The 27,819-nt window shown below is 35.0% G+C and overlaps 1 protein-coding gene across 14 annotated transcripts in view; it reads right to left on the reverse strand.

Annotated features, from left to right (window-relative positions):
• MYO9A (myosin IXA) overlaps positions 1-27,819 on the reverse strand; it is a 291,871-nt gene that overhangs the window by 212,040 nt on the left and 52,012 nt on the right. For 10 of the 14 annotated variants that reach the window (XM_086711106.1, XM_086711104.1, XM_086711107.1 and 7 more), the window contains 5 exons: positions 23,116-23,210; positions 16,835-16,897; positions 8,044-8,143; positions 6,515-6,571; positions 2,527-2,627 (listed from right to left, as the gene is read on the reverse strand). In XM_086711106.1, coding sequence (XP_086567232.1) covers positions 2,527-2,627; positions 6,515-6,571; positions 8,044-8,143; positions 16,835-16,897; positions 23,116-23,210 — 416 coding nt within the window. The remainder of the gene's footprint in view (positions 1-2,526; positions 2,628-6,514; positions 6,572-8,043; positions 8,144-16,834; positions 16,898-23,115; positions 23,211-27,819) is intronic. The other 4 variants (XM_086711115.1, XM_086711108.1, XM_086711117.1 and 1 more) reach the window with 2 other exon arrangements.

Consider the following 27,819-nt stretch of genomic DNA (forward strand, 5'->3'; position numbering starts at 1 on the left):
GTCTCCAATAATAAATGTTACATAACAATCTCATGTACAATGATTAAACATAAAAAAGATTTACAAATATGAATAAGAATTCCTGTTCTCAGAAAGCTTATAATCTTGCAATAAGAGATAACACAGACTCAAAAACTGTAAGGCAAGGTATACTAAAATACTGAAGGCAGAAACAATACACAATTAAGAAAAATTTCACCAAAAAGACAGGACATGGGGTGACGGGCTGGCTCAGTAGGAAGAGTGTGTGACTCTTGATCTCAAGACCATGAGTTTGAGCCTCACACTGGGTATAGAAATTACTTAAACTTTAAAAAAAAATAAAAAGGGAAGACAAGTACAGTACTCTAAAGCAAACAGGTTTCAATTAATATACCAAATTTTGGGCTGCCTACAGGGCTGTGTTAAGAATAATTCTGGGGGCACCTGGGTGGCTCAGTCGGTTGAGCAACCAACTTCGGCTCAGGTCATGATCTCACAGCTCATGAGTTCAAGCCCTATGTCGGGCTCTGTGCTGACAGCTCAGAGCCTGGAGCCTGCTTCGGATTCTGTGTCTCCCTCTCTCTCTGCCCCTAACCCACTCGCATTCTGTCTCTCTCTCAAAAATAAATAAACGTTAAAAAAAAAAAAAGCTGCTGATAAAAAAAAAAAAGAATAATTCTGGATTAGATCTGAGTGCAGTGGAAAAGAATTTTGTGAATTATCAGCAGATAATTAATCATGGTCACAGGAGAGGGGAATAGCAGTACATATGATATGTTATCAAAAAAAGAACTGTAAGTATGTGAATGACTGAAAAAGAGATAAAGATGTGTCCTTCAGGGCGCATTTGAATGGCTCAGTTGGTTGAGCATCCAATTCTTGATTTTGGCTCAGGTCACGATCCTGGGGTCATGGGATAAGAGCCCCACATTGAGCTCTGTGCTCAGCACAGAGTCTGCTTGGAATTCTCTTTCCCTCCGTCCCTCTCCCCCAGCTTGTTTTCTACCTCCCTCTCTCTCTCTCTCTTTCTCTCTCTAAATTAAATAAATGAATGGGCACCTGGGTGGCTCAGTCAATCAAGCATCTGACTCTCAATTTCACTCGGGTCATGATCTCACAGTTTGTGGGATCGAGCCCCCCATCAGGCTCCACGATGACAGCTTAGAGCCTGCTTGGGATTCTCTCTCCCTCTCTCTCTGCCCCACCTACTCACTCTCTCTCTCTCCCAAAATAAATAAACATAACTATTATCATTATTATTATTATTATTATTAAAATAAAATGAAGAAAAAAAATTTTTTAAGATGGGTCCTTCAAGGAATTGGGAAAATACTGAACATTCAGAATACAACATACTGTTTTAGGACACACCATCAGCCTAGTTAAAATGCAAAACTTGTGTTAGGGAGTATCTGAAGATAATACTAAAAGATAAAGAAAGGTCAAATTAAGGCCAGGCTACTAAGAACATACTTTTTCCAGTGTTTTCCAATAAGAAATACAGTGATATCAGAAAGTGTAAAAGACACACAATCCCTTGGTGTATGAGAAATATTTTATTTCCAATGTATGTTACCTTTAAAAAAATGAAATTAAGTTTCACTATTATTTAATATATAGACTGACACTTTGGTCCATGTATGTCAATCAGGTATCACATGACGTATGTTGAGGGACGAATATAATATAGCATGGAGGAACTATAGTGGTACTCTCATTTACTTAGTAACTTTCAGTGAAATGCAGTTTATGTGACTAATTAAATTGGCTTGCATATTTACATATTGTACTATTTGGCAAAAAATCATTTTGGCAAATAATCGAACTGAAGATCATACTAATGATGTAATCACAAGTAAGCAAGAAAACAGCAGAGCTGTTATTCTACTTTTAGTATAAGATTAAAGGTTGACAATATAATCACATCTGACATAATTCAATTCCTGTCTCAAAAAAATAGTTGTTACTTTTTTTTTTCTGGTGAGAGTCAGGTTATTTGTCTTTAATTTTAAAAAGTTTGTTTTATTTTAAATATAATTTGCTTCATCTTTATTTCAACCTTTTTACATTTCTATTTTGTTTATAATGAACAAAATATGTTTAGTACAATAGTACAGACATAAATTTACAGAGGAAAAGCAGGGAAATTATGTTTTATTGAGAGGTACACATGCCTTAGGATTAGAGCTCAATGACGCAGAAAATAAAAAACTATAAAAATAGCATTATAAAGCAAGTTTTTAAATAAGGTCCATGGACAGGCTTTAGGAGCACCATGAATTCCCACAATTGCATGCAAATATTTATGGATGCACATTTTACAGGAAGAAGAGCTCCAACTTTTAAGAGATTTTCAAAGAATTTATAATTAAAAAAGCAATTCATAACAGGTCTTTTAAGTAATGCTTAACAAGGGAGAAGGAAGCACTAGCTCAGCAATATCCATTAGAAAATTCTTTCAAAGGACCAAGGAAGAGGAACTTCTTAACCATACATTGTGATTTGTTCTCTACCAATGGTATAGAGTACAATAAATAAACTCACTGTCTTCGTGTCTTGGGAAGAAATCCTACCATTTCCATGGCCAGTTGTAAGCGTTCAAAGTCATGCCTCAAATCTTCCCCCTCTACGGAGAAGCAATCCTGCTTATTAAAGAAAAAAGGGGAAGAAATCAAGATTACCTATGGAAATATAAGGTAGGCCACTCAGAAATAATAGTAACTCTAGTAAGTATACCTGTGTATAAAAATTAGAGCTGGTGAAATATTTAGACACAGCCAAATTCATTAGAACTCTTATGACAGGTTTGCAAACTAAACCCATACCTACCAAAATAACAATTAAGTTACCTTTTTTTCTTCCTTTCACAAATCACCAAGGCAAGGATCTCAAAGCAACTTAAGATAAAGAGCTAGCAATATAAAATGTTCTGATACCAAGTTTGATTTTGAATGGTGAAGAGTCCTGAAGATCCAAAGCATTTAAGAGAGCTCAATTCCACAAACAAATGTTATTTAATCAACAAATATTTAATAAATGCCTATCCCTATGCAAGATGCTAAACAAGATCCTGAGACACAAAAACAAATTTTAGAAGAGGCAGTAATTTAGTTGAGAAGTGAAGCCTAGTTTTATATAAAGATGTTTATATCAGTATTAGATACAAAAATAGTTCCTAATGAAATAATATAAACGTGATTATCAATCAGCAAAAAAAGTATACACGAAAATTAAAAATTTGCAAAGAATACATATTAGTGCATAAAAATAGCTGTGAACTACCAAATAAAAAAATACTACTTTTTTCAGGTAATCCTTGCATTTCAGTTACCAAAAAAGTCAAACATATATATAATCTGTATCTTTAAAATAACAAATAGGTTCTTAGAGTCCTTTACTGTATTTGCTCACATTCCCTTACACCTACATTTTCAAACACCTCCTCACACATATTTACTTTTTTAAGATACTGTAGAAGGTTGCATCAAGTTCTCAATACATGCATTAACTGTTAATCTGTTTTATTCACTGAAGATCTCTAGCATCAAGTCAGTGCCAAGAAAAAAGTGGATAATCATTAAGGTAAATATATAGTCAGTGAATTACTGAACAAGTACTGAATTAGATGAAATACTCCTTTTTGAGAAAGTACTCATTTATTATTTTTAGACTATCAAGTATCTAGCATGTACACCCTGCTTTCAACCCTGTAAGAATGAGTTAAACTAGATATAGTTTAAAATATAAACACAAGGAGGCAATTAGGGGTATATACATTCAATTGGGAAGAAAACAGGCTCAGAGATTAAATAATTCACCTAAATGACAGGAGTGGCCAAATGAAAATCTATCCAGTTCTAAATCCTCTGCACTCCCTCATGCAACACCAGTTGCTTGAGCTTATTTAATAGGATACCTCTTAATAGGAATTAAACCAACATAAAATGGGCAACAACTGGCCCCTTGTTAAAAGCAATTTTCTCATCACAGTTCTCCTCAGGATCATTTATACTACTCCATTACATGTATGATAATACAGAACACATTACAAAACAATCCTTAACAATCCTCTCTTCTCGGGACACCTGGGTGGCTCAGTCAATTGGGCGTCCAACTTCAGCTCAGGTCATGATTTCATGATTCTCCCAGTTGGAGCCCCACATCGGCCTCACTGCTGTCAGCACAGAGCCCCGCCTTGGGTCCTCCGTCTCCCTTCCTCTGCCCCTGCCCCACTTGCGCTCTCTCAAAAATAAATAAGACATTTTTAAAAAAAAAAAATCTCTCTTCTTATAATGCTAAGTCACATAAATTCGCATAACTCAGAGGGACACAAAGTTTAGTTTGGCCCCAAATATACTCTGAGGAGGGCTAGGAAGATAAACCAAAAGATTCTCATATTGACTGCTTGCTTTCATCAATTAACTTGTAAGAAAAAGTAACAGAAATTATTCAAACTATAATAGACTGAAAACATCAGCAAGAGGCTAGTGATGAAAGGTATAAAAGGATAGGGGCGCCTGGGTGGCTCAGTCAGTTAAGCGTCTGACTTCGACTCAGGTCATGATCTCACGGTCCGTGAGTTCGAGCCCCGCATCAGGCTCTGTGCTGACAGCTCAGAGCCTGGAGGCTGTTTCAGATTCTGTGTCTCCCTCTCTCTCTGACCCTCCCCTGTTCATGCTCTGTCTCTCTCTATCTCAAAAATAAATAAACGTTAAAAAAAAATTTTTTTTAAAAAAGGTATAAAAGGAGTAGAAGAATTTGGGTATAAAATTCTAAAAAGAAAAGATGGAGACAATGATGATCTCAAAGGTGGCAGCAACATTGGGAACATGTACTGTACATTTATGAAGTACTAAGAAGCACTCTATCAAGCTGTTTATTAGATGCACTGTCTAATTTATTTATTTATTTTTTAATTTTTTTTAAGGTTTATTTTTCAGAGGGAGAGAGAGACAGAGTGTGAGTAGGGGAGGGGCAGAGAGAGAGAGACAGAATCGGAAGCAGGCTCCAGGTTCTGAGCTATCAGCACAGAGCCCGACGCAGGGCTCGAACTCACAGATCACAAGATCACGACCTGAGCCAAAGTTGGATGCTCAACCAACTGAAACACCCAGGCACTCCTGCACTAATTTAATACTCACAAAAGTTAAAGAACATTGTTATCCCTTTAGACAGACGATGGAAACAAGAGTTACGTGACCTGCTCAGGTTCTCAAATCTAGTAAATGGGTAAGCCAGTCATCAAGGCAGGTCTGTCTGCTTCAGAGCCCAAATCCTGAAGCATGACTCAGACTAAATAACAGCAGATCAGTTCATAATGTCACAATAAGCTCTTTACAGGCAATCAAGTCTTACATTTACTATATGAGTCTACCAGTCTCCTACCTACTTCCCAACAGATCAGTCACTTGATATAATAGGTGAAAGGTGGGAACTTATCAAGAGTGGCAAAACAGCATAATTTTTTCTACTAAAATTTATCAGAATCTATAAATTTAAATGTCTAAATTTAATTTTCCATAATGTTAAATCTGAAACCATAAATTAATTGATATATAATGAAAAGGTAATGCAATTAAACTTTGTATGAAGGAAAAAATTAATGTCCATAATTTCTGATCCTTCTCAACTCTCTGAAACAGTTTTATAATTACTGGAGGTTGTAAACACATGCAGTGAAAATTAAAGTCACGGTTATTTAAAGCAAGGACGAAGATAAGTTATGTTTCCAGAAGGAATAGTTAATAAATTAGTTCATAAGTTAATAGATATAGATGAGTGCAGATTCTCAGCCTTTTATATCTGACCTCATTACAAAGGGAATGGCAGGAAAAAGATTTTTTATGTTCTCTTTATAATTACAAACTTGCCTTTATAAAATGTAACAAATAAAATTAAATTTACCTACTCATTTTACGCCCTTAAATCATACATCATATATGCCCTACATCATATATGCCCTTAAATCACTTAATTTAAACATTATTTATCTTATTTATATGAATTTCAATTCTTAATATTTGGAAAATGATAGCCTCTCTTGCTATTAAAAAAATTTCAAAGAAAAATGCACATGCATCCATCATGTGAAAAGACTGTTAATTGACACATAAAACAGGAAGACTACAACTTTTTAAAATGAATACATACTACTCACAACATGTGAGTAATGAAATCACTAAAAAAATACTGAAAAAAAATATATCTCAGGGAAAAACACCCTGTAGTTCATAAGAATCCACATCAATGTTGAAATCAGGAATGCAAATCAATTTATTGTCAAAATAAATATAGACTAAACATGAGCAGCAAAACAATAAAGTTTTAAAAAGTAAATTGACTGGTTTTTAATCCACACACTATACACATACAAATAAATCAATTCAAAGAAATTAAACATTAATTTCTCTTCTTTCCTAGAGTCTTTGTATTTCAGCTGATTTTCTTTCTAAGTCATGAGATAGATGCAAATGAGCAAGGTGAGTGAGGGTCCTTTAACAGGAACACAAAATATTTAGGTACTTGTACTGACCGGCTCAGAGTCATAGCAATAATCATCCCAGCTCTGTCTGAGGGGTTTCTTTGTTATCTGAAAGTAAGGCAGATTAGTTAGGTAGAAGTAATGATTATTACTCTTCTCTAATTATCTCTTAGAAATACTATTCAGTTAGCACTGCTGCTACCCAAAGAAAGTTATTTTGTGTAGCAGCATAAAACAAGAAACAACTAGGTGAACATTCAGATTCTGGGAGATCATATATCATTACAACGAATCCATACATGCTGTTGTCCAGCAACTCTGAGATTTGTATTAATTGATCAATCTTACATTCTATGAATACTGACCCGTTTAGGACAAGAATATGTGTGGTATGGGCACCGATAAAAAAAAAAATCTGGAAGAAGAATTAATAAGCTCTGGGTTTCTATAATACTATCAGCTCATTTATGGGCAATTATTAGTTTTTAAAAGAAAATATTTAATCACCCAAATATATGCAAATTGTTTAAACAGGGGAAAGAAAAAGGTCAGAAGCTAAATCAGTAACTTTTTAAATCTACTTAATTTTTATACAGTGGAAATGTTTAGTATTTATATCAAGAAGTGAAATTTTAAATCATCTTGAAATTGATATATTTGATAACAAAGTTATATTAGCTTATATAAAATAGGTAGTTTCAAAACTAAGAAATATCATTACACAGCATGCTGTGTATCTTGGGAAAAGTCTAGGATACTCATTTCATAACCTTACTACAAACTATCATCAAATGTCAATTTCTTTACAAAAGCTCCATAAACATTTTTTAAATTACCATAAAGACATTTATTTCCAAGGATATTACATCTTGTCTTGATCCAAAAAAACAAGGAATGTCTTTCTGTTAAGTGATCTACTGTCATACCAATTTCATTGATTTTGGTTCTAGAATTTTTGTTAATATGAGAAGTAATAAAATTGGAGAAACTACTGTAATGAAAAACTGGGAGAAATTACTCCCTAATTAGGGGTGAATTTTTGAGTTTCAGAGAAAGATACAAATTCTGTAAGTCATTCTTTTTGATGAATTTCATACTAAAGAGGATCATTCACTAAATTAAAAAAAATCATACTTTTAAGTTAGTATCATAATATCATGCAAAGAGGCATATGTATTAGACTTCAAAACATACAAAAAAGGTTTCAAGTAATCCCATGCGAAGGACAAACATTAATTATTAGTGATATTTAGCATGCTCTTGTCGATAAAAGGTAAATCACTTTGAAAAGACCAACCCATTTTATTAAGGTGTAGGTATGTATATAAACAGTTTATTATTCTCTGAAAGAGTCTCACAAAAAGCAAAGGGCACACATATAACTAACTTCTTACAATTGAAAGTAATAATAATTTTTAAATTTGAGAAGCGCATCACATAAACTTTTAGGCGGCATGTATGAAAATGCTAGTTAATGTCTATTACCAGGTTCAGAGAACAAAGTATTAGGAAAAAAACTTTTCTCAAGAGCTAAAATTTAATAATGCCCAACATTCAAAATACTTTTCATGAATCCTCACCTGATTTAGATAATGATACTCTTCCGGTCGTTTAAGATGGAATGCTAATCTTTCTTCTTCATTTGCTCCTGCCAGGAGGTAATAAAATACATGATAGTTCCTGTTGGAAACAGAGTATGGCTTTAGAATGGACGTGATCTATAGTCATCATTTATCAGAAAAAAAGAGCAAATGTTAATAAAATGTTTCAACTTTGCCTCATTTTAAAAAGAAAAATTTTTAGTGTTTATTTATTTTTTAGAGAGAGAGAGACAGAATGAAAGCGGGGAAGGAGCAGAGAGAAAGGAGACAATCTGAAGCAGGTTCTAGGTTCCAAGCTGTCAGCACAGAGCCTGAGGCAGGGCTCAAACTCACTAACTGTCAGATCATGACCTGAGCCAAAGTCGGCCGCTTAACTGACTGAGCCATCCAGGCGCCCTGGACTTTGCCTCATTTTTTAATGCAAAAGTGGTAAGTTCAATATTTTAAGTATTACAAAATAAATGATGTTTTGGATGCTAAATTCAAACGAGAGGGGTGAAGGCAGCTATATGGCAAAGGTTAAGACCTGAAAATTCTCTCCTTCATAAAACCAATTAGAAAACTGGCAAATTTGTCAGAATCAACTTTTTCAGAACTCTAGAAAATACCTCAAAGCTTAAAGCAATCCAAGGAGTGTTTACATAAGAAAAACAGCCCAATCTCAGTAAAAAATCCAACCTTTGTAGCCTTTTAACTTGCCCTATTCCATCTCCTGTTCACCAGATCCATGGTAGCCTTCAAAACCACTAGCTTATAATGGTGATGGACCCCAATAGCCTGGCAGCTTTCAAAAGAGAGCAGAACAGGGTTAGAGCTCATTGAAAAGCCTCATTCTCTGAGAAATATCATTATTTAAACTATCTGGTGGTTCCCTGGAAGAAGCCAGACAGTTCAAAACTGCCTTTATTGACATTACTCACACTTAGCCCAGTGTGAAAACCTTTTCTCCAGGGCCATTGGTAGAAAATTATAGGCAATTTTTTGAAACATATCAGCTACATTAAACAATGAATAAATGCTGGGGCAAACAACAGGTTAACAAAAATTTAAAGGGAAATGTGATCTCCACACCAGCTTTTAATTCCAATTACAATTGGAATTAATTCTATATTCTAATATTCTAATTCTATATTCTAATTCTAATTCTATATTCCTAGGAATCGAGAAGGCCATGCACATACATAAGGCTGTGCACATGCCCAGGGCTTCATGTCTTCTCGGCAAAGACCAAAGAGGGTACTGAACTCTCACCTCTGGCTAACCTTGAAAGGATACACATGCAGGAAGTAACGGCAAAGGCAGAATTATAAAATGCCTGAGTGTACATCATCAGGAAAATACAAATCAAAACCACAATGAGATACCACCTCACACCTGTCAGAATGGCTAACATTAACAACTCAGGTAATAACAGAAGTTGGCAAGGATGCGGAGAAAGAGGATCTCTTTTGCACTGCTGGTGGGAATGCAAACTGGTGCAGCCACTCTGGAAAACAGTATGGAGGTTCCTCAAAAAACTAAAAATAGAACTACCCTATGACCCAGCAATTGCACTACTAGGCATTTATCCAAGGGACATAGGTGTGCTGTTTCAAAGGGACACATGCCACCCCCATGTTTATAGCAGCACTATCGACAACAGCCGAAGTATGGAAAGAGCCCAAATGTCCATCGATGGATGAATGGATAAAGAAGATGTGGTATATATATACACAATGAAGTATTAGTCGGCAATCAAAAAGAATGAAATCTTGCCATTTGCAACTACGTGGATGGAACTAGAGGGTATTATGCTAAGTGAAATTAGTGAGTCAGAGAAAGACAAAAATCATATGGCTTCACTCATATGAGGACTTTAAGAGACAAAACAGATGAACACAAGGGAAAGGAAACAAAAATAATATAAAAACAGGGAGGGGGACAAAACAGATGAGACTCATAAATATGGAGAACAAACTGAGCGTTACTGGAGGGGTTGTGGGAGGGGGGATGGGCTAAATGGGTAAAGGGCATTAAGGAATCTACTCCTGAAATCATTGTTGCACTATATGCTAATTTGGGTGTAAATTTTAAAAAATTAAAAAATTAATTTTAACAAATAAAAATAAAAATAAAAAAATAAAATCTACTTTGATATCAAAAAAAAAAATGCCTGAGTATTAAAGGAACGAATCAATACAAACAGAATGCCCTGAGGCAAAGACTAAGAGATTTACAGTTTCCAAGCATTTAATCAAATCTCTGTTCTATCACTAGCTGACAATTAAGCTAACCAAGCAGATACTTGAATGGCCACACTTAGAACAGAGACTTCATGAAATTAGTTCAAAAAGTCATGATACAAACATAAACAAAAACAACCACAAACAGTAGGAACAGGAGAATCTCATTTCAAGAGCTGCCACACAATTATTTTAAATGTCCAATTATTATTTGAAATGTCCAATTTTCAAATAAATGTATGAGGCATGTAAAGAAACAAAGTATAGCACATACAAAAGAAAAAACACAATCAATAATAACAGTCCTTGAGGAAGCCTTGGTACACAAGATTTTTAATCAACTATTTTAAATACGTTCAAAGAACCGAAGGAAACCATGTGGAAGAACTAAAGGAAAGTAGAATAGAGTCTCATCAAATAGAGCCTATCAATAAATATATAGAACTTAAAAAAACAATCAAAAAGGAATTGGAATTGAAAAATATAATAACTGAAATGAAAAACTACCTAAAAGCACTCAACAGCAGACCTGAGTGGGCAGAAGGCATCAGTGAACCTGAAGACAGGTCATTTGAAACTAGTCTGAAGAGAAAGAAAAATTAATGAAGAAAATTGAACAGAGCTTCAGATATCTGCGGGACACCATTAAGCAGACACCAACACACGCACAATAGGAGTCCCAAAAAGAGAGGAAAGGAACAAAGAGAATATCTGATAAACTAATGTTCAAAACTCTCCAAATGTGATGAAAAAACAACTGCACATCCAAGAAACTCAACAAACTCCAGGGAAAAAAACTTGAAGAGATTGACATTTAGACAAATTAAAACTATTTAAACACAAAGACAAATTTTCAAAGCACCATGAAAAGATATGCTAATCAAGGAATCCTAATAAAAGATTTCTCATCAGGAACCATGGCACCAGAAGGATAACACACTTTTAAGTACTGAGAGTAAAAACACTATCAATCAAAAATTATATGTCCAACAAAACTATCCTACAAAAATAAAGGAGATATTAGGATAGTCCCAGATAAACAAAAATTAAGAGACTTTATAGCTAGCAGATGGGTCCCATAAGAAATGCTACAGGGCCTTTTTCTAGCTGAAATGAAAGGAGACCAGACAATTTTCAATTAAACGTGAAGAAATAAATAGCACTAAAAAGGCAACTATGTAAGAAAATATAAAAGATAGCATGTATTTAAGTTTTTTGTCTGTCATTCTTTTCCCACCTATTAGATCTCAAAGACACCAGCCAAAAAACAATGACCAATCTGTATTGATGGGTCTACCATTATAAAGATGTAATTTATATGACAATAATAGTACAAAGGAGAGGGAAAGGAACAGAGCTACACAGGAGCAAAGTTATTTGTGCATTATCAAAATTAAGTTATTACTCCAAAGAAGATTGATAAAATGTTAACTGTAATTGCCAGGGGAAGCATTAAGAAAATAACTTAAGGGGCGCCTGGGTGGCTCAGTCGGTTGGGCATCCAACTTCGGCTCAGGTCATGATCTCACGGTTCATGAGTTCAGACCCCACATCAGGCTCTGTGCTGACAGCTCAGAGCCTGGAGCCTACTTCGGATTCTGTGTCTCCTTCTCTCTCTGCCACTCCCCAACTTGTGCTCTCTCTCTGTCTCTCAAAAATAAATAAATGTAAAAAAAATTTTTTTTAAATAAAATAACTTAAGAAATATGTAATAAGAGATGCCAACAGTACACAGAAAACATCTATTTATCCAAAACACAGCAGTAACTGGAGAATAGAAGAACTAAAACATCATAAAAATATATAAAACAAATACAAAATAACATTCATAAATCCTATCTAAGCAATTATATTAAGTATAAATTAAACACTCGAGTCCAAAGATGAGTAAAATCAACTATATGCTATCTACAACCGACACACTATAGATTAAAAGATACAAAAAGGCTTAAAGTAAAAAGGATGGAAAAAATACCATGCAAAAAAAATAAGTGAAAGAAAGCTGAAATGTCTATATTAACATCTGATACAATAGACCTTAAGACAAAAATTATTACTAGCTGCAAAGGACATTTTATAATGACAAAAGGGTCAATTGGTCAAAAAGATGTAACAATTCTAAATATAAATACATATAAAAACAAGCTTCAAAATACATAAAGCAAAAACTGAAAGAACTGAAAAAAGAGAAAAAAAAAAAACAATTCAACATAGTACTGAGATATTCCAACATCTCACTTTCAATAATAAACAGAACAAGACAAAAGACCAAAAAGGAAAAAGAAAACTTGAAAAATACTAACAACCAACCAGACCTAACAGCCATCTATAGAATACTCCATCTAACAACAGCAGGATAAATACCCATGAAGCATTCTCCAGGTTAGAAAATGTTAGACTATCTGGGGTGCCTGGGTGGCTCAGTCAGTTAAGTGTCCAACTTCGGCTCAGATCATGATCTCACAGTTTGAGTTCAAGCTCCAGGTCAGGCTCTGTACTGCCAGATTGGAGCCTGAAGCCTGCTTCAGATTCTGTCTCCCGCTTTCTCTGCTCTTCCCTGTTTCTGTGCCCAAGCGTGCTTGTGCACTCACTCTCTCTTTCTAAGATAAATAAACTTTAAAAAAAATGTTAGGCTATAAAACAAGTCTCAATAAATGTAAGGGGACTGTAGCATCTGGGTGGTTCATTAAGTGTCTGACTCTTGATTCTGGCTCAGGTCATGATCTCACAGTTAATGAGTTTGAGCCCCCCACATCAGGCTCTGTGCTGACAATGCGAAGCCTGTTTAGGATTCTGTCTCTCTCCCTCCCACCCTCCTTCCCTCCCTCTCTTTCTCTCTCTCAAAATAAATAAATAAAGTTTAAATAGGGGTGCTTGGGTGGCTCAGTCAGTTAAGCGTCCGACTTCAGCTCAGGTCATGATCTTGCACCTTGTAAGTTTGAGCCCCACATCATGCTCTGTGCCTGAAGCCTAGTTAGGATTCTGTGTCTCCTTCTTGCTCTGTCCTTTCCCCACTCGTGCTGTTTCTGTCTCTTAAAAATAAAAAACCTTAAAAAAATTTTTAATAAAGTTTAAATAAACGTAAGGAAACTGAAATCATACAAACTATGTTCTCTAACGACCTTACAATGAAATAAAAAACCAATAACAAATTTCCAAAATTCAAAAATACAGAAGGAAATTCACAAACACACTCCTACCTAACAACAGGTTCAAAGAAGAAATCACATAGAAAATTAGAAAATACACCGAGATGCATGAAAACAAAAATACAACATGCCAAAACATGGGAACCACTGAAGCAATGTTCAGTGGGTCTTTATAGCTAGCTGTAAACCCATATTAAAACAGAAGAAAGAACTCAAATCTAACCATTCACCTTAAGAAGCTTAAAAAAATTTTTTTTTTAATTTAAAGAAGAGCAAATGAATCCAAAGCAAGCAGAACAAAGTGATAAGCATGAGAAGGGAAATAAAATAGGCAACAGGAAACAGAAAAATCAACCAAAACTTGGTCCTTTCAAAAAATCAACAAGATTGACAAACTCTTATCTAAACTGACCCAAAAGGTGGGGGAGATTGCTATGGTCTGAATGTGTGCGCCTCAAAGTCCTATCTTGAAATCTTAACCCCAAAAGGTAATGGTATTAGGAAGTGGGGCCTTTGGGGTTGATTAGGTCATGACAGGTAGAGCCCTAATGAATGGGATTAGTAATCTTATAAAAGAGGTCCTACAGAGTTCCCTATCCCATTCCACCACATGAGGACCAAGCAAGAAGGTATGAGTAATGAACCAGGAAGAACTCTAACCAGAATGCAACCATGCTGTCACCTTGATCATTGACTTCTCAGCCTCCAGAACTCTAAGAAATAAATTCCTATTGTTTATAGCCTTCCCACGTTGAGGTATTTTATTATAGCAGCCCAAACAAAGATAGGAGTAAACCTCAAATTCAAGAAGAAAAGGGGAAACATTATTACTAGTCTTTTAGAAATGAAAAATATTATGAGGGAATACTATAATTTTTTTTGTCAACAAATTAGATGAACTAAATGAAACGGACAAATTCCTTGAAAGATAAAAACCTTCAAACCTGGCTAAAACGGAAACAAAAAATCTACAGAGACTTATAATAACTAAAGTGTTTGAATCAATAATCAAAACTTCCCCCAAAACCCTAGAACCAGATGGCTTCGCTAGTAAATTCTACCAATCATTTAAAACAGTACTAACCCAATCCTTCCCAAACTTTTCCCATCTCATTTTATGAGACAGTATTATCTTGATACCAAAACCAAAGACATCAGGAGAAAAACAAAAAAACTTACAGCAATATCCCTTATGAATACAGACATAAAAAAATCCTCAACAAAATACTAGCAACCCAAACGCAGCAACACATAATAAAGATTATACATCTATCCACAAATAGAATCCAGCAAAATAATAGTGAATTAGTTTATAAACTCTGGATCTTATTTATCTCCCTCCCATTGTTGAAACCATGCTATATCCCTACCATTCCATTAAAATGTGTTAGAAAAAGTTACTAATAATCTTCTCATGGCAGTATCTTTTAGCTCTACAAATCTTTATGAAGCTATTCTCTTCCTAAAACTCCCTTCCCCTCATTTCAAAAAACTTCTAATTTAAATTTCCTCATCTGCTAGCCACAGAAAAATTAACAGTCTTGAGTTCTAGTCCTAACCTGGAAGGTATTCATTACAATAATTTTAGCTATTAATTACTGAACTTTAATTATATAAGGACCACACTAAGCACTTTACTTTTTAAATTTTTTTTAATTATTTTTTTTTTTTATGTTTCATTTATTTATTTTTGAGAGTGGCGGAGGGGCAGAGAGAGGTATACAGAGGATCTGAAGCAGGCTCTGCGTTGACAGCAGTGAGCCAGATGTGGGGCTTGAACTCAGGAACCATGAGATCATGACCTGAGGTGAAGTCGGACGTTCAACTGACTGAGCCACCCACATGCCCCTATTTTTACTTTTAGAGAGACAGCAAGCTCAAGTGAGGGAGAGAGAGAGAAAGAACCCAAGCAGGCTCCATGCTCAGCACGGAGCCTGATGCAGGGCTCAATACCACAACCCTGGGATCATGACCTGAGCCAAAATCAAGAGTCAGACGCTCAACTGACTTAGCCACCAAGCTGCTCCTAAACACTTTATAAATGTTATTTCATTTACTCCTCCAAATAACTCTTGTCTTCTATCTGTATAATGGGAATGAATGTCAAAGAAACAGATGCCAAAGGCATAGTCAATATTTGAATGTAGGTCTCTTTTTTTTTTTATGTTTATTTATTTTTGAAAGAGAAGGGGCACAGACAGAGCATGAGTAGAGGAGGAGCAGAGAGAGAGAGGGGGCGGGGGGGAGAAACAGAATCTGAAGCAGGCTCCAGGCTCTGAACTGTCAGCACAGAGCCCAACGCGGGGCTCTAACTCACGAACTGTGAGATCATGACCTGGGCTGAAGTCAGATGCTTAACCAACTGAGCCACCCAGGTGCCCCTGAATGTAGGTCTCTTTAACTTCAAACTCTGATTCTTAACTTTATTTTGTCTCATTGTAGCATGAAGCAAATCATTTACTGCTCTTACATTTGGGTCTTTCTTTCCCCTGACATTTGGTTTCTTCATCCGTACAAAGTTACAGATATCATCTCTGAAGTCCCGTATACTTCATATAACAAAATTAAGTGCCTTATTAAAAATTTTCTCAAATTAGAAATAGAACACTAAGACATGGGGAAAAGCCCAAAGGCACAATGCTCACAAAAAGCAATAATCTGAGATACCACTGTTTTCCTGTTTGGACAGTTTGCCTAGAATTTAGAAATGGCAACAGTTCCACGTGCAGGCACACCTCGGAGATAACTGTTTGTGGGTTTCAGTTCCAGACCACTACATACAATAAAGCAAATATCAAAATAACATGAGGCAAATAATTTTTTTTGTTTCCCAGTATATATAACAGTTATGTTTACACTACACTATAGTCTTTTCAGTATGCAATAGCATTATGTCTAAAAAACAATGTATATACCTTAATTTAAAAGCACTGCATTGCCAAAAAAAAAAAAAAAAAAAAAATGCTAACCATCATCCAAGCTTTCAGCTAGTTGTAATCATGGATCACAGATCATGGTAACAAATATAATAATAATGTAAGAGTTTGAAATATTCCAAGAATTACCAAAATTTGAGACAGAGAGATACAAAGTGATCAAATGCTACTGGGAAAATGGTGCCAAAAGACTTGCTCAACACAGGGTTGCCACAAACAAATTTGTAAAAATCACAGTATCTATGAAGTGCAATGAAACAAGGTATGCTTGTACCCGTTAAAAAAAACTCCTAGCAGCCTCTGAAAAAGTGCAATGTTCTGCCAGTGATAGTAACAGCAATTATACATAAAGGGATTACACAGTATAAACTGAATTAAAAGTCATAATATACAAACATCCTAAAAGTTGATCTGCATAATACAAATGTTAACTTAATTAAATTATACTAATAAAAATCTGTACCGTTCATTATGCTCTTGATAAACGAGTCTGGACTTCTCCAGTAGATATTTTTCAACATAGGCACTAGAAGAAAAATAAAATTGGTTGATATAAACAATAAAGCTTAAGGTAGATAAACACTGTTTCATAGAAGATGCAAAAGTACAAAGAATACTATCCATATCATTTTAGTACATTTACCATTACAACTATTTTATAAATGCTGGTAATGTTATCTGCGTTAAATTCATAAACTCGTTAAGTCTTTGGCAGAGGGGAGTCAATAAATCAAAATAAAGTCACAAGTTCAAAACATGGCACAGAAGACCCACCCATGGCATAGACTTTACTTTCTTTCCAGGTTCATATACCACTACACATTCTTTTCAAAATATTTTAAAGTTTATTTATTTTGAGAGAGAGAGAGAGAGCATGAGCAAGGGAGGGGCAGAGAAAGAGAATCTGAAGCAGGCTCCACATTCTCAGCATGGAGTCTGATATGGGGCTTGAACTCACCAACTGTGAGATCATGACCGGAGCCCAAACCAGGAGTCGAGATGCTTAACTGACTGAGCCACCCAGGCAACCCTTTGTGTTTTTTTTAATGTTTATTTTTTGAGAGAGAGAGACAGAGACAGAGACAGAGAGACAGAACACGCACTTGAGTGTGAGCAGGGAAGGGGGTAGGCAGAAAGAGAGGAGACCAAGGATCCAAAGCAGGCTCTGTGCTGACAGCAGAGAGCCCAATGCAGAGCTCGAACTCAAGAACCGTGAAATCATGACCTGAGCTGACGTCAGACACTTAACTGACTCAGCCACCCAGATACCATGCCACTGCACATTCTTTCAGATATTATACTTTCGTCAGATGCCTAAATAAGGCTCAAAGACACATTTCTTAACATACTCATGCTACTACCACATTCTGGAATCTATTCATTTATTATTTACTCAGTAAGTATTCATTAATTGGGCACTGTACTAAGCACTGTTCAAATATGAAAATACTGATGTACTATCTATTCTCAAGAGGCTTACAAACTAGTGGAGGAAATAAACAAGGAGCTATCATACTGAGTTGGTATAGGGTTTATTATAGAGCAATGACCACGATATTATAGATATACCAAGAGAGATAGATAAGACTCAATCCAAGAAGGAAAAAATTACATAAGGAACAATTCATATAGAGGTGATTTCCCAGCACATAGTAAACATTCACAAAAACTATTTGATGACTGACTAAATGACTCTAAAATCTGAAAGACTGACCAGAAGAAGGCAAGGAGAACTGCATTGTATAAACGCATAAAAGGAGGGTACTTAACATCAAGGAAGATAATTAGTTAACATGGCTAAAGAATGATACAGACAAGTGGAGTGGATCAAGAAGAACCAATATACCATATGCCAGAAGAATGGATTTTACCCTAAAAGTAATGAGGAATTGAAACATAAACATCTGATACGTCATTCTCTTTATCCAGCCTGTACCCCACCACTTCAAGTCTTCAATACCTATTACCAAACTGAAGCAATTAGTTAAGCTCCCACTGCAAAAGAGGCTCCTATGGTCTGAAATTTAAAGGCTTTAGCCTACTAAATCCAAATTACTTAGCACAAACCTCTGTGGGGTCAAAATCTGACTTTGGAGCTTTTATTGCCATCAGTTCCCTCCCACTGCATGCTCAGTATTTCAGTCACTCCCACATACAGGTTATTTCCACAAGCACACCATTCACTCCTGACTGCATTGTTCATGCTCTTCTTTCCACTTTTAATTCTACAGTCTATACCCACTCTTTATCCAATAGGTTCCATCCATTGGATGGAAATGAAAATGAAAATGAAGCTCAAATGTGCCTTCTTTGTAAGCCCATTATCACTACCACTACCAGCAATTAAAAATGCATCATTTCCTCTGAATAAACATCATCACCTCTAAACTACTGAAACAGGGTCTTATCTGTATAAGATGGGACAAAGAGAACTAACATAAACTAGTATGTTAAATTCTTTTATTTTATTTGACTATGTCAACATTTAGTTGACAATGTTACATTAGTTTCAGGTGTTCAGGTATACAACATAGTGATTCAACAAGTTTATACATTATACTATGCTCACCACAAGTGTAGCTACGGTTCCTCACTACTACAGTATCATTGACTATATTCCCTATGCAATGCCTTTTAGTCCCATGACTTACTTATTCAATCATAACTGGCAGCCTTCACTCATTTTGCCCATTCCACCACCCTCCTCCCCTCTGGCAACCATCAATTTGTTCTGTGTGTTTACAGGTATAAATCTGCTTTCTGTTTACTCATTTGTGTTTTAGATTCTACATAGTATATGAAATCCTTACACCCACTCTGCATGGCAAATATTACTGACTATTTCATAAGTGGAGAAACTGATGCTCAAAGATATTCAGATCATGCAGCTAGTAAAGAGCAGAACTATGACTGGATACCAGATCTATTTTAACTAAAAGCCTCTCTCTTTCAGCTATACCAACATACTCCTAGACATCTCTCCTTCCTCCCCTCTAATCCATAAGTTATACTGCTCTGAGAGTTATTTACCTATAAAATAAGATCTACTCATTTTATTCCTCTTTCACTGCTGCTCATACTAAAGTATGTATGGGTAAACTGATGTTATATCTACCTGGGACTGTTTTTTAAAATACATCAGCAAGAAAAAGAAAAAAATAGATGAAGTATATATGGCAAAACAGGATAACTGTTTAATCAAATGGGCATTCCTTGTACTATTCTCTTTACTTCTATGTTTGACATTTTATATAATAAAATTTTTAAAATCTCCTTCCCAATGTCAAAAGGGTAAATTATAAACATTGGAGCTTTATTCAGAATCTGAAACCAATTGACCATTATAGCCTCTGAACTTCTCAAGTACACCAAGCTCTTGTTATGATTCCATTCATTTCCTCAATCAATAATGTGATTTACCACTTTTTCTTCTTAGCAATTTTTCAAGACCCAAGATAAAAATCCTTTTTTGTGAACTCTCCCAGACGCGTGCTTTAATCACTGTACTTACCTCACTTACTGTAATCCTCTTATGTAAACATGTCTTCCCAAAAAGACTATGAGAATTTTAATGGCAGAGGACAAGTGTATATATTTTTTTTTTGTCCTCAACACTTGGCACAGTGCCTGGTACTAGAAATGAATTCCATAAATGTTTGCCCAATGAATGATAAAATGAAAGAAAAATGTTTAACATATATTTGCTAAGAGTTAGAAATTTTTGAAATGAAAAAAATTTTTTCAATATGTATCTGTTGACTTACTACTCAAGATAAAGATTTTTGTTCATCACTGTTGTAAGAGAAAAGATTAACCATTTTAGGTAATCACTTAACATGTAAGAGCCAGGATTTCATTCATAAAATGGGAAAATAAACATCTGCCATTCCTACTTCATGAAATTGTCTTAGGAATCAATGAATATATATAATGATATTTTGTAAGTTACAAAGCAATATATACTACTGTACCTATTATCAACCTCTCCTGCATCACAATCATAAATACTAGAAAAGTACAACTTGACAACTTGACTGCATCCCATTTTTATTAGTAAGAGTACCAACTGTACCTTTGGAAACATAGTTTTAATAAGAAAGGAAATAAGTTATGAAACTTATCACTGAAGAAGGATTTATCCTTCTTGTTTTGTTTTTGTTGGCAGGGGGAGAATGTACATAGTTTTGGTCAAAATTTTAAAATTAAAAGAAGTAAAATAGTAAGCATAATTAAAATAGCCTAAAAAAGAAAAAGACCAATCTCACTTATTAATATGGACACAAAAATCATAAATAAAAACTAGAAAACAGAATAGAACCAATTTATATGTGTCTACAAAAATATGTTTGTGTACGTATGTATGTGAGTGCGTGTGTACGTATCATTTTGTACTGACCAAGCGGGACTGTTTTCCCAGGAACACAAAATGATTCAATATTAGGAAAATAATGATAACACTGATAGATCTCAGAATGAAGATTATGCTAATCTCCACAAATGTGAAAAATGCATTTGATAAAATGCAATATCATTTTGTTACTCAGAAAACCACTCACAGAAAATTTAAATCGATACTAATCCATTAATGTGATAAAATGTCCTAAAACCAGCATTTTACTTAGTGGAAAAAAGTAAAGTCATTCATATGAAGGTGTGAAACAAAATTACTTGGAATCAGACAAGAGAGAAGATTACTAAAGATGTAAGAGCAGAAAAAAAGGTAAAAATATCTATTTTTGCATATATACCAAGAAAAGGTAAGAGATACAACAGTAAAATGCAAAAAATAAAATAGTAAGATACAAATATAAAAATCAGTAACTTTCATATATATCTTCAAACAACTAGAAGATATAATGCAAGAGAAAAATCACACTTTTAATAACAACATTAAAATACTTAGGAATAAATAAGAAATACAAAAACTTAAAAGCATTTCTAAATAGCCCAAGATGTCAATTATCTCCAAATTAATACATACATTTAACATTAGCCCAATAAAATCAAGCATGAAAGGTGTGGAACAAACTTTAATACAAAGTGCTAAGGCAAAGGGGGTGCCTGGGTGGCTCAGTCAGTTGAGCATCCGACTTCGGCTCAAGTCATGATCTCAAGGTTCATGAGTTTGAGCCCTGTGTCAGGCTCTGGGCTGACAGCTCAGAGCCTACACCCTGCTTCAGAATCTGTGTCTTCCTCTCTCTGCTCCTCCCCCTCTCACACTCTGCACCCCCCCCCCCAGCTCCGCCCTCTCTCTCTGTCTCTCTGTCAAAAATAAACATTTAAAAAAAAATTTTTTTAAGTACTAAGGCAGAGAATCCAAACTGTAAAGACCATACACTATATGATTCCAACTATATGACATTCTGAAAAAGGCAAAACTTAGGGGTACTATAAAAATATAAGTGGTTGCCAAAGGTTAGTGAGTAAAAAGGGATGAACAGGCAAAACACACAGGATTTTTAGGGCAGTAAAGCTACTCCATATGATACTGTAATGGTGAATACATGTCTTTATACAATTGTCAAAATCCACAGAATATACAACACAAATGGAACACACCAATGCAAGATGTTCTTAACATGGGAAACTGGGGGATAGAGTAAAGAGGTATATGGGAACTCTGTACTTTTTACTCATTTCTGCTGTGACCCTAAAACTGCTCTAAAAATAAAGCTTATTAGTTATTTTAAAGTTAGGAAGTATATTGCTGACACAACCAGAGGTACTCTGATTACACACTATGTAAGAAATGTTACTGGAGGGGCACCTGTGTGGCTCAGTCAGTTCAGCGTCCAACTTCGGCTCAGGTGATGATCTCACATTTCCTGAGTTCAAGCCCCACATCAGACTCTGTGGTGACAGCTCAGAAACTGGAGCCTACTTCGGATTCTGTGTCTCCCTCTCTCTCTGTCCCTCCTCAGCTTGCACTCTGGCTCTCTCTCTCTCTCTCTCTCTCTCAAAAATAAACAAACATTACAAAAAAATTGTTTTAATGTTATTGTAACATATTTAATTTCTTAAAAAGTATTATATAGGAAAATGTGGCTGTGATTCCTGTGTGGGGTCAAATTATATGCCCAACTTACTCAAAAACAATTTTAAATGAATGTATGCATAACACACTGAGATAAAACAAATGCAGCAAATTGTTGATAATTAATAAATCTACATTAAGAATATGTAAGTGCTAATGACAAAGAATGAAATCATGCCATTTGCAGCAACGTAGATGGAACTGGAAGGTATTATGCTGAGTGAAAGAAGTAAGTCAGAGAATGACAGGTATCATATGTTTTCACTCATATGTGGATCTTGAGAAACCTAACAGAAGACCATGGGGGAAGGGAAGGGGAAAAAAATATTACAAACACAGAGGGAGAGAGGCACACCACAAGAGACTCTAAAATACAGAGAACAAACTGAGGGTGGGTGGGGAGGTGGGGGAGAGGGGAAAATGGGTGATGGGCATTGAGGAGGGCACTTGGGATGAGCACTGGGTGCTGTAAGTAAGCCAATTTGACAATAAGTTATATATATTTTTTTAAAAAAGGTATATAAGCGCTACACTATTCTTTGAACTTTTCTCAGGCTTGAACTTTTCCAAAACAAAAAAAAGTTTAGAAGAAAAAACTTAGTAGACACCAGTTTCACTATGCTCATTAAGAGTAAATGAATAATCTACGGATTATGAAGAGACAATGGTAAAAATACAAACATACTCCAAAGCCTATTACTGCTACTTACCCAAGTACAGTGCCAGTTTCTTGGTAATTTACTTGAATAAACTTGCCAAAACGACTTGAATTGTTATTATGAGCTGTCTTTGCATTTCCAAAGGCCTGTCAAAATAAATAGTTCTTGTTAATTTCATTTTAAAAATGGAAAATCTTACTTAGGTCAACTCAAAGATACAAAATGCAAGAGACAGTAGAAAAGCAATTTTCTTTAACTTCAGACTCCTATGGTTTAGGTAAAGTAAAAGAGAAAAACTAATAGTTGAAATAAAACCAAGTAGGAAGAGTGGCACCTGGGTGGCTCAGTTGGTTAAGCGTCCAACTGCAGCTCAGGTCATGTCTCACTGGAGCCTGCTTCACATTCTGTGTCTCCCTCTCTTTCTGCCCCTCCCCTATTCACGCTCTGTCTCTCAAAAATAAATACATGTTGAAAAAAATTTTTGAAAAAACAAGTATTTTATGCTTTTCAGTAAAATAAATCTTAATTAGGTGTGCCTGGGTGGCTCAGTCGGTTAATTGTCAGACTTTGGCTCAGACGGTCCAAGAGTTTGAGCCCTACGTCAGCCTCTGTGCTGATAACCTGGAGCCTGCTTCGAATTCTGTCTCCCTCTCTCTCTACCCCTCCCCAGCTCATGCTCTCTCAAAAATAAATATTTTTTTAAGAAGTTTAATAAATAAATTTTAATTATAAAGATTTAACACTCCTTAAAATTAACTTTTACATCCCAGAGCCAGCAAACTTTCTTACTATATTTCAATATATAATTTTTTAGATCTTACTAAATTAAATAACGAGGAGATAGAAGCAGAATAATTACATCAAAATAATTACAACTTTAGGGGTGCATAGATTGCTCGATCGGTTAAGTGGCCACTCTTGATTTCAGTTCAGATCATCATCTCATGGTTCATGAGATAGAGCCCTATGCTGGGCTCTGAGCTCAGAGGCAGCACAAAGCCTGCTTGGGATTCTCTCTCTGCCTCTCTCTCTTTGCCCCTCCCCTGCTCACGTGTGTTCTCTCACTCAAAATAAATAAACATTTAAAAAAAATAATCGCTATTTTGGAATAGTATAAATGAAATAAGGTTTCACTACATAATGTATTGCACTTTATTACATCAACTTAAAATAAAGTTATAGTACTATTTATAAAAGAATATATTGTTACCGAAGTATACACAATGCAGTGAATATTACCCAGCAATAAAGATGATACATCAACACTGATGAATATCAAAACATTACGCCACATAGAAGAAATCAGACTCAAGAGTACATACTGTAATATGAAATTTTAGAAAAGGCAAAACAGTAATGGGAAGAAGATCAGAGTTGTCTGGGAATGAGGGTGTGGTTAGGCAATGTCTACAAAAGGGCACAAGGAGTAATGAAAATATTCTACAGCTTGTGTAATAATGATGGTTACGTTAAATGTATACACATTTATCAAAAATCACTGAAGTATAAATTTTAAATGGCTACATTTTATTCTAAGTTACATCCCAATAAAATTTATTAAAATTTATATTTAAAAGAAATAATCCCTGGTTGAATTCACATATTCAACAACTTGAATGAATCTTTAAGACATAATGCTGAATGAGAGAAGCTAGTCCCAAAACTGTACTTAGCGTGTGATTCCATTTCTGTGACATTTTCAAAACAACAACAGAGGATACGTAGTCTTCACGGATTATAGGAGTATTGGAGGGAAGTCAGAGGGTTTGAAGATAAAGAATAGTGTGAGGGAGTTTCAAGAGGTAATGGGTACTCAGATTGTATACAGATGGTTACAAAAATTAACAGGTTTTAAAATTCATACAATTTTACTATAAGGTTATTCTTTTAATTTTAAAGGCCAAAGAAAGACAATTTCTGACATCTAAATCTGAAAATACTCATCATAGGCCAAACCACATTAAAAGGAACATTAAAGGAAGTCCTTAATGCAAAAGGAAAATATCATATTCAAATATGGATCAACATATGGAAGGAATGGAGAACAGCAGAAATGGTAACCAGAAAGGTAAACATAGAAAGAATTTTTTATTACTTAAATCTCCTGAAAAGATCATTGAAAGTAAGGTCAGAGAAATGATAAAGATCTCTGAAAATTCTCTTTTTCATATGAGAAATAAAACCAAAAAAATTATCCAAATCAACTTTTTGACAACTCTAGAAATTAACCAAAGGGTTGCAATAATCCTTTGAGGGGAAAACAGATGAATCTCAGTAAGAAAAAAGGCATTGTGGCATTTTAACTTAGCCAATTACCATCTCCCTCTCCCTAGCTCCATGCTGAAGAGAAAAGCAATGCCCTATAATTATAGTCTGTTTCAAAGGCAGCCTAAAAGCCATTGAAGGATCAAAACAGGATTATAGCCAAAGCCCCATCCCACAAGTAACTGTCAGAATTTGAGCAACATGGTATTTCACTGGGAAACCTCACTCAAAGGGTTATCTTTACTTGAAATAACTTGGAAAGCACTCACAAGGAACAGCCTTTTCACCCATGTATATTTGTGAAAATCAATCAGAGGCAATTGATTAGAACACTGCAACTGCCTAAGGTACGAATAGGAGAATGGGGCAAAAAATGAGGTAACCAAACAACTTAAGAACTTCACACACACACACACACACACACACACACACACACACTGGAAACCTTATTGCTTCAGGACATTTTTTTAAAATCTTTGTCCAATTATTACCTGACCACTAAGCTAAATGAAGAGAGAATGTAAAGCCCTCACAGAAAAAAAGAACAGACCTCACAGACTAATTTCAAAGAAGTCATGGACAACCAAACAGCAATAACAAAACAACCACCACAAATCCTGGGAGGAGGTAAATACCTCATTTCCAAAACTGCCACATTGTATTAATAAAAATGCCCACTTTTCACCAAAACATTATAAGACATGCAAAAAAGAAAGAAAGTAGGGACACAAAAAAATTTTATAAACACAATAACCAGAAATTGTCTCTGAAAAAGCCCAGATGTTGGACCTCCAAAGCCAAAACTTTACATCACTATTTTAAATACTTTCAAACAATTATAGGAAAATATGACAAAGGTGCCTTAACAGTAGAGAATATTAGTGAAGGCAGAGAAATTATAAAAATTCCAGTACTAAAAAGTAATTAACTAAGATAAAAAATGCACTGAAGAGGCTCAAGTAGAGATATGAACAAGTAGAAGAAATCACAAAACTTGAACACTGATCAATTGAGATGATACCTAAGGAATAGCAGGGGGGAGATAAACAAGAAATGAACAGAGTGAGCTTCAGACACGGGTGGATCACCATCAAACATGCCAATATATGTATATAATGGGAACACCAGAAGGAGAGGATAGAGAGGAAAACACAGAATCAATATTTTAACAATGAATAGCCCAAAACTTCCAAAATTTCATGAAAAACACTAATCTATATATCTAACAACCTTCACAAATTCAAAGTATGAAGAATAAGTACTTAGACAAATAATGATCAAACTGCTGAATGACAAAAAGTGTTTCTTAAAAGCAGTGAGAGAGATGCAACACATACCATATATAGGTTCCTCAATAAGCATAACATCGAATTTCTCCAAATAAAACATCAAGAATAGAAGAGAGTGGAGCTATATATTCAAAGCACTGAGACAAGCCGGTCAACCAAGAATTCTGTGTCCCATAAAACCGTCTTTAAAAATTAAAGGAGAAATTGAGATATTTAAATGAACAAAAACCAAAAGAATCCATTAGGCAGCAAATGGTCCTTACAAAGCAATACTAAATGAAATAATATAAGCTGAAATGAAAGGACACTTAATAAAGCAAATCTATATGAAGAAAAAAAGAACACATGTTGGTAGTAATCCAAACTGAATTGTTATGTTAATTGGAATGCTCATGAATACTGCTAAAACAAACAAGCAAACAAGAGATAACAAAATTAAAATGGTATGCTAGAAAACATCTCCTTAACATAACAGAAGATAATAATGGAAGAATACAAGAACATTAAAAAAATTATTAAAAATCAAATGGCAGACACAAATCCTACATTAGTAATTACATTAACTGTAAATGGCTTAAACATTCCAGTCAAAAAGCAAGTAACTGGCAGAAAAGATGTTTTTTTTTTTAAATGACCCAACTCCATGTTTTCCCCAAGAGACATACTTCAGGTGCAAAGACACAAACAGGTTCAAAGTAGATCTGTATCTACTTTAAAAATTCAAACTTTGTTTAAAACTTTACTGCAGGGTACCTGAATGGTTCAGTAAGTTGAATTTCCAATATATCCGAGGATTGTGGGATCAAGACCCGCATGGAGCCCTATGCTGAGTGTGGAGCCTGCTTACGATTCTTTCTCTTGCTCCCTTTGTCCCCCTTCCCTGCTCTCTCTCTCTAAATAGATAATTACATACATACATAAATACATAAAACTTTCCTACAAAGAAAACACCAGGCCTGGATTCCATCATATCAATCCTAACACTGATAGTAGGAGGAAAAAAGAAGTTCTACACAAACTCTTCCAAAAATATAAAACACCCCAACTCATTCCCATATGGCCAGAATTATCCTGATTAAAAAAAAAAAAAGGCATTAAAGAAAACAATATTTCTCATGACCACATATCGGTAATTCTAAACAAAATTTTAGCAAACCAAATCCAGCAATACATTAAAGGATAATGTATCATGACAATTGGT

The sequence above is a fragment of the Puma concolor genome, chromosome B3 (assembly GCF_028749965.1).
Source record: "Puma concolor isolate L17-30 chromosome B3, mPumCon1.1.hap2, whole genome shotgun sequence".
NCBI classification, from domain to species: domain Eukaryota; kingdom Metazoa; phylum Chordata; class Mammalia; order Carnivora; family Felidae; genus Puma; species Puma concolor.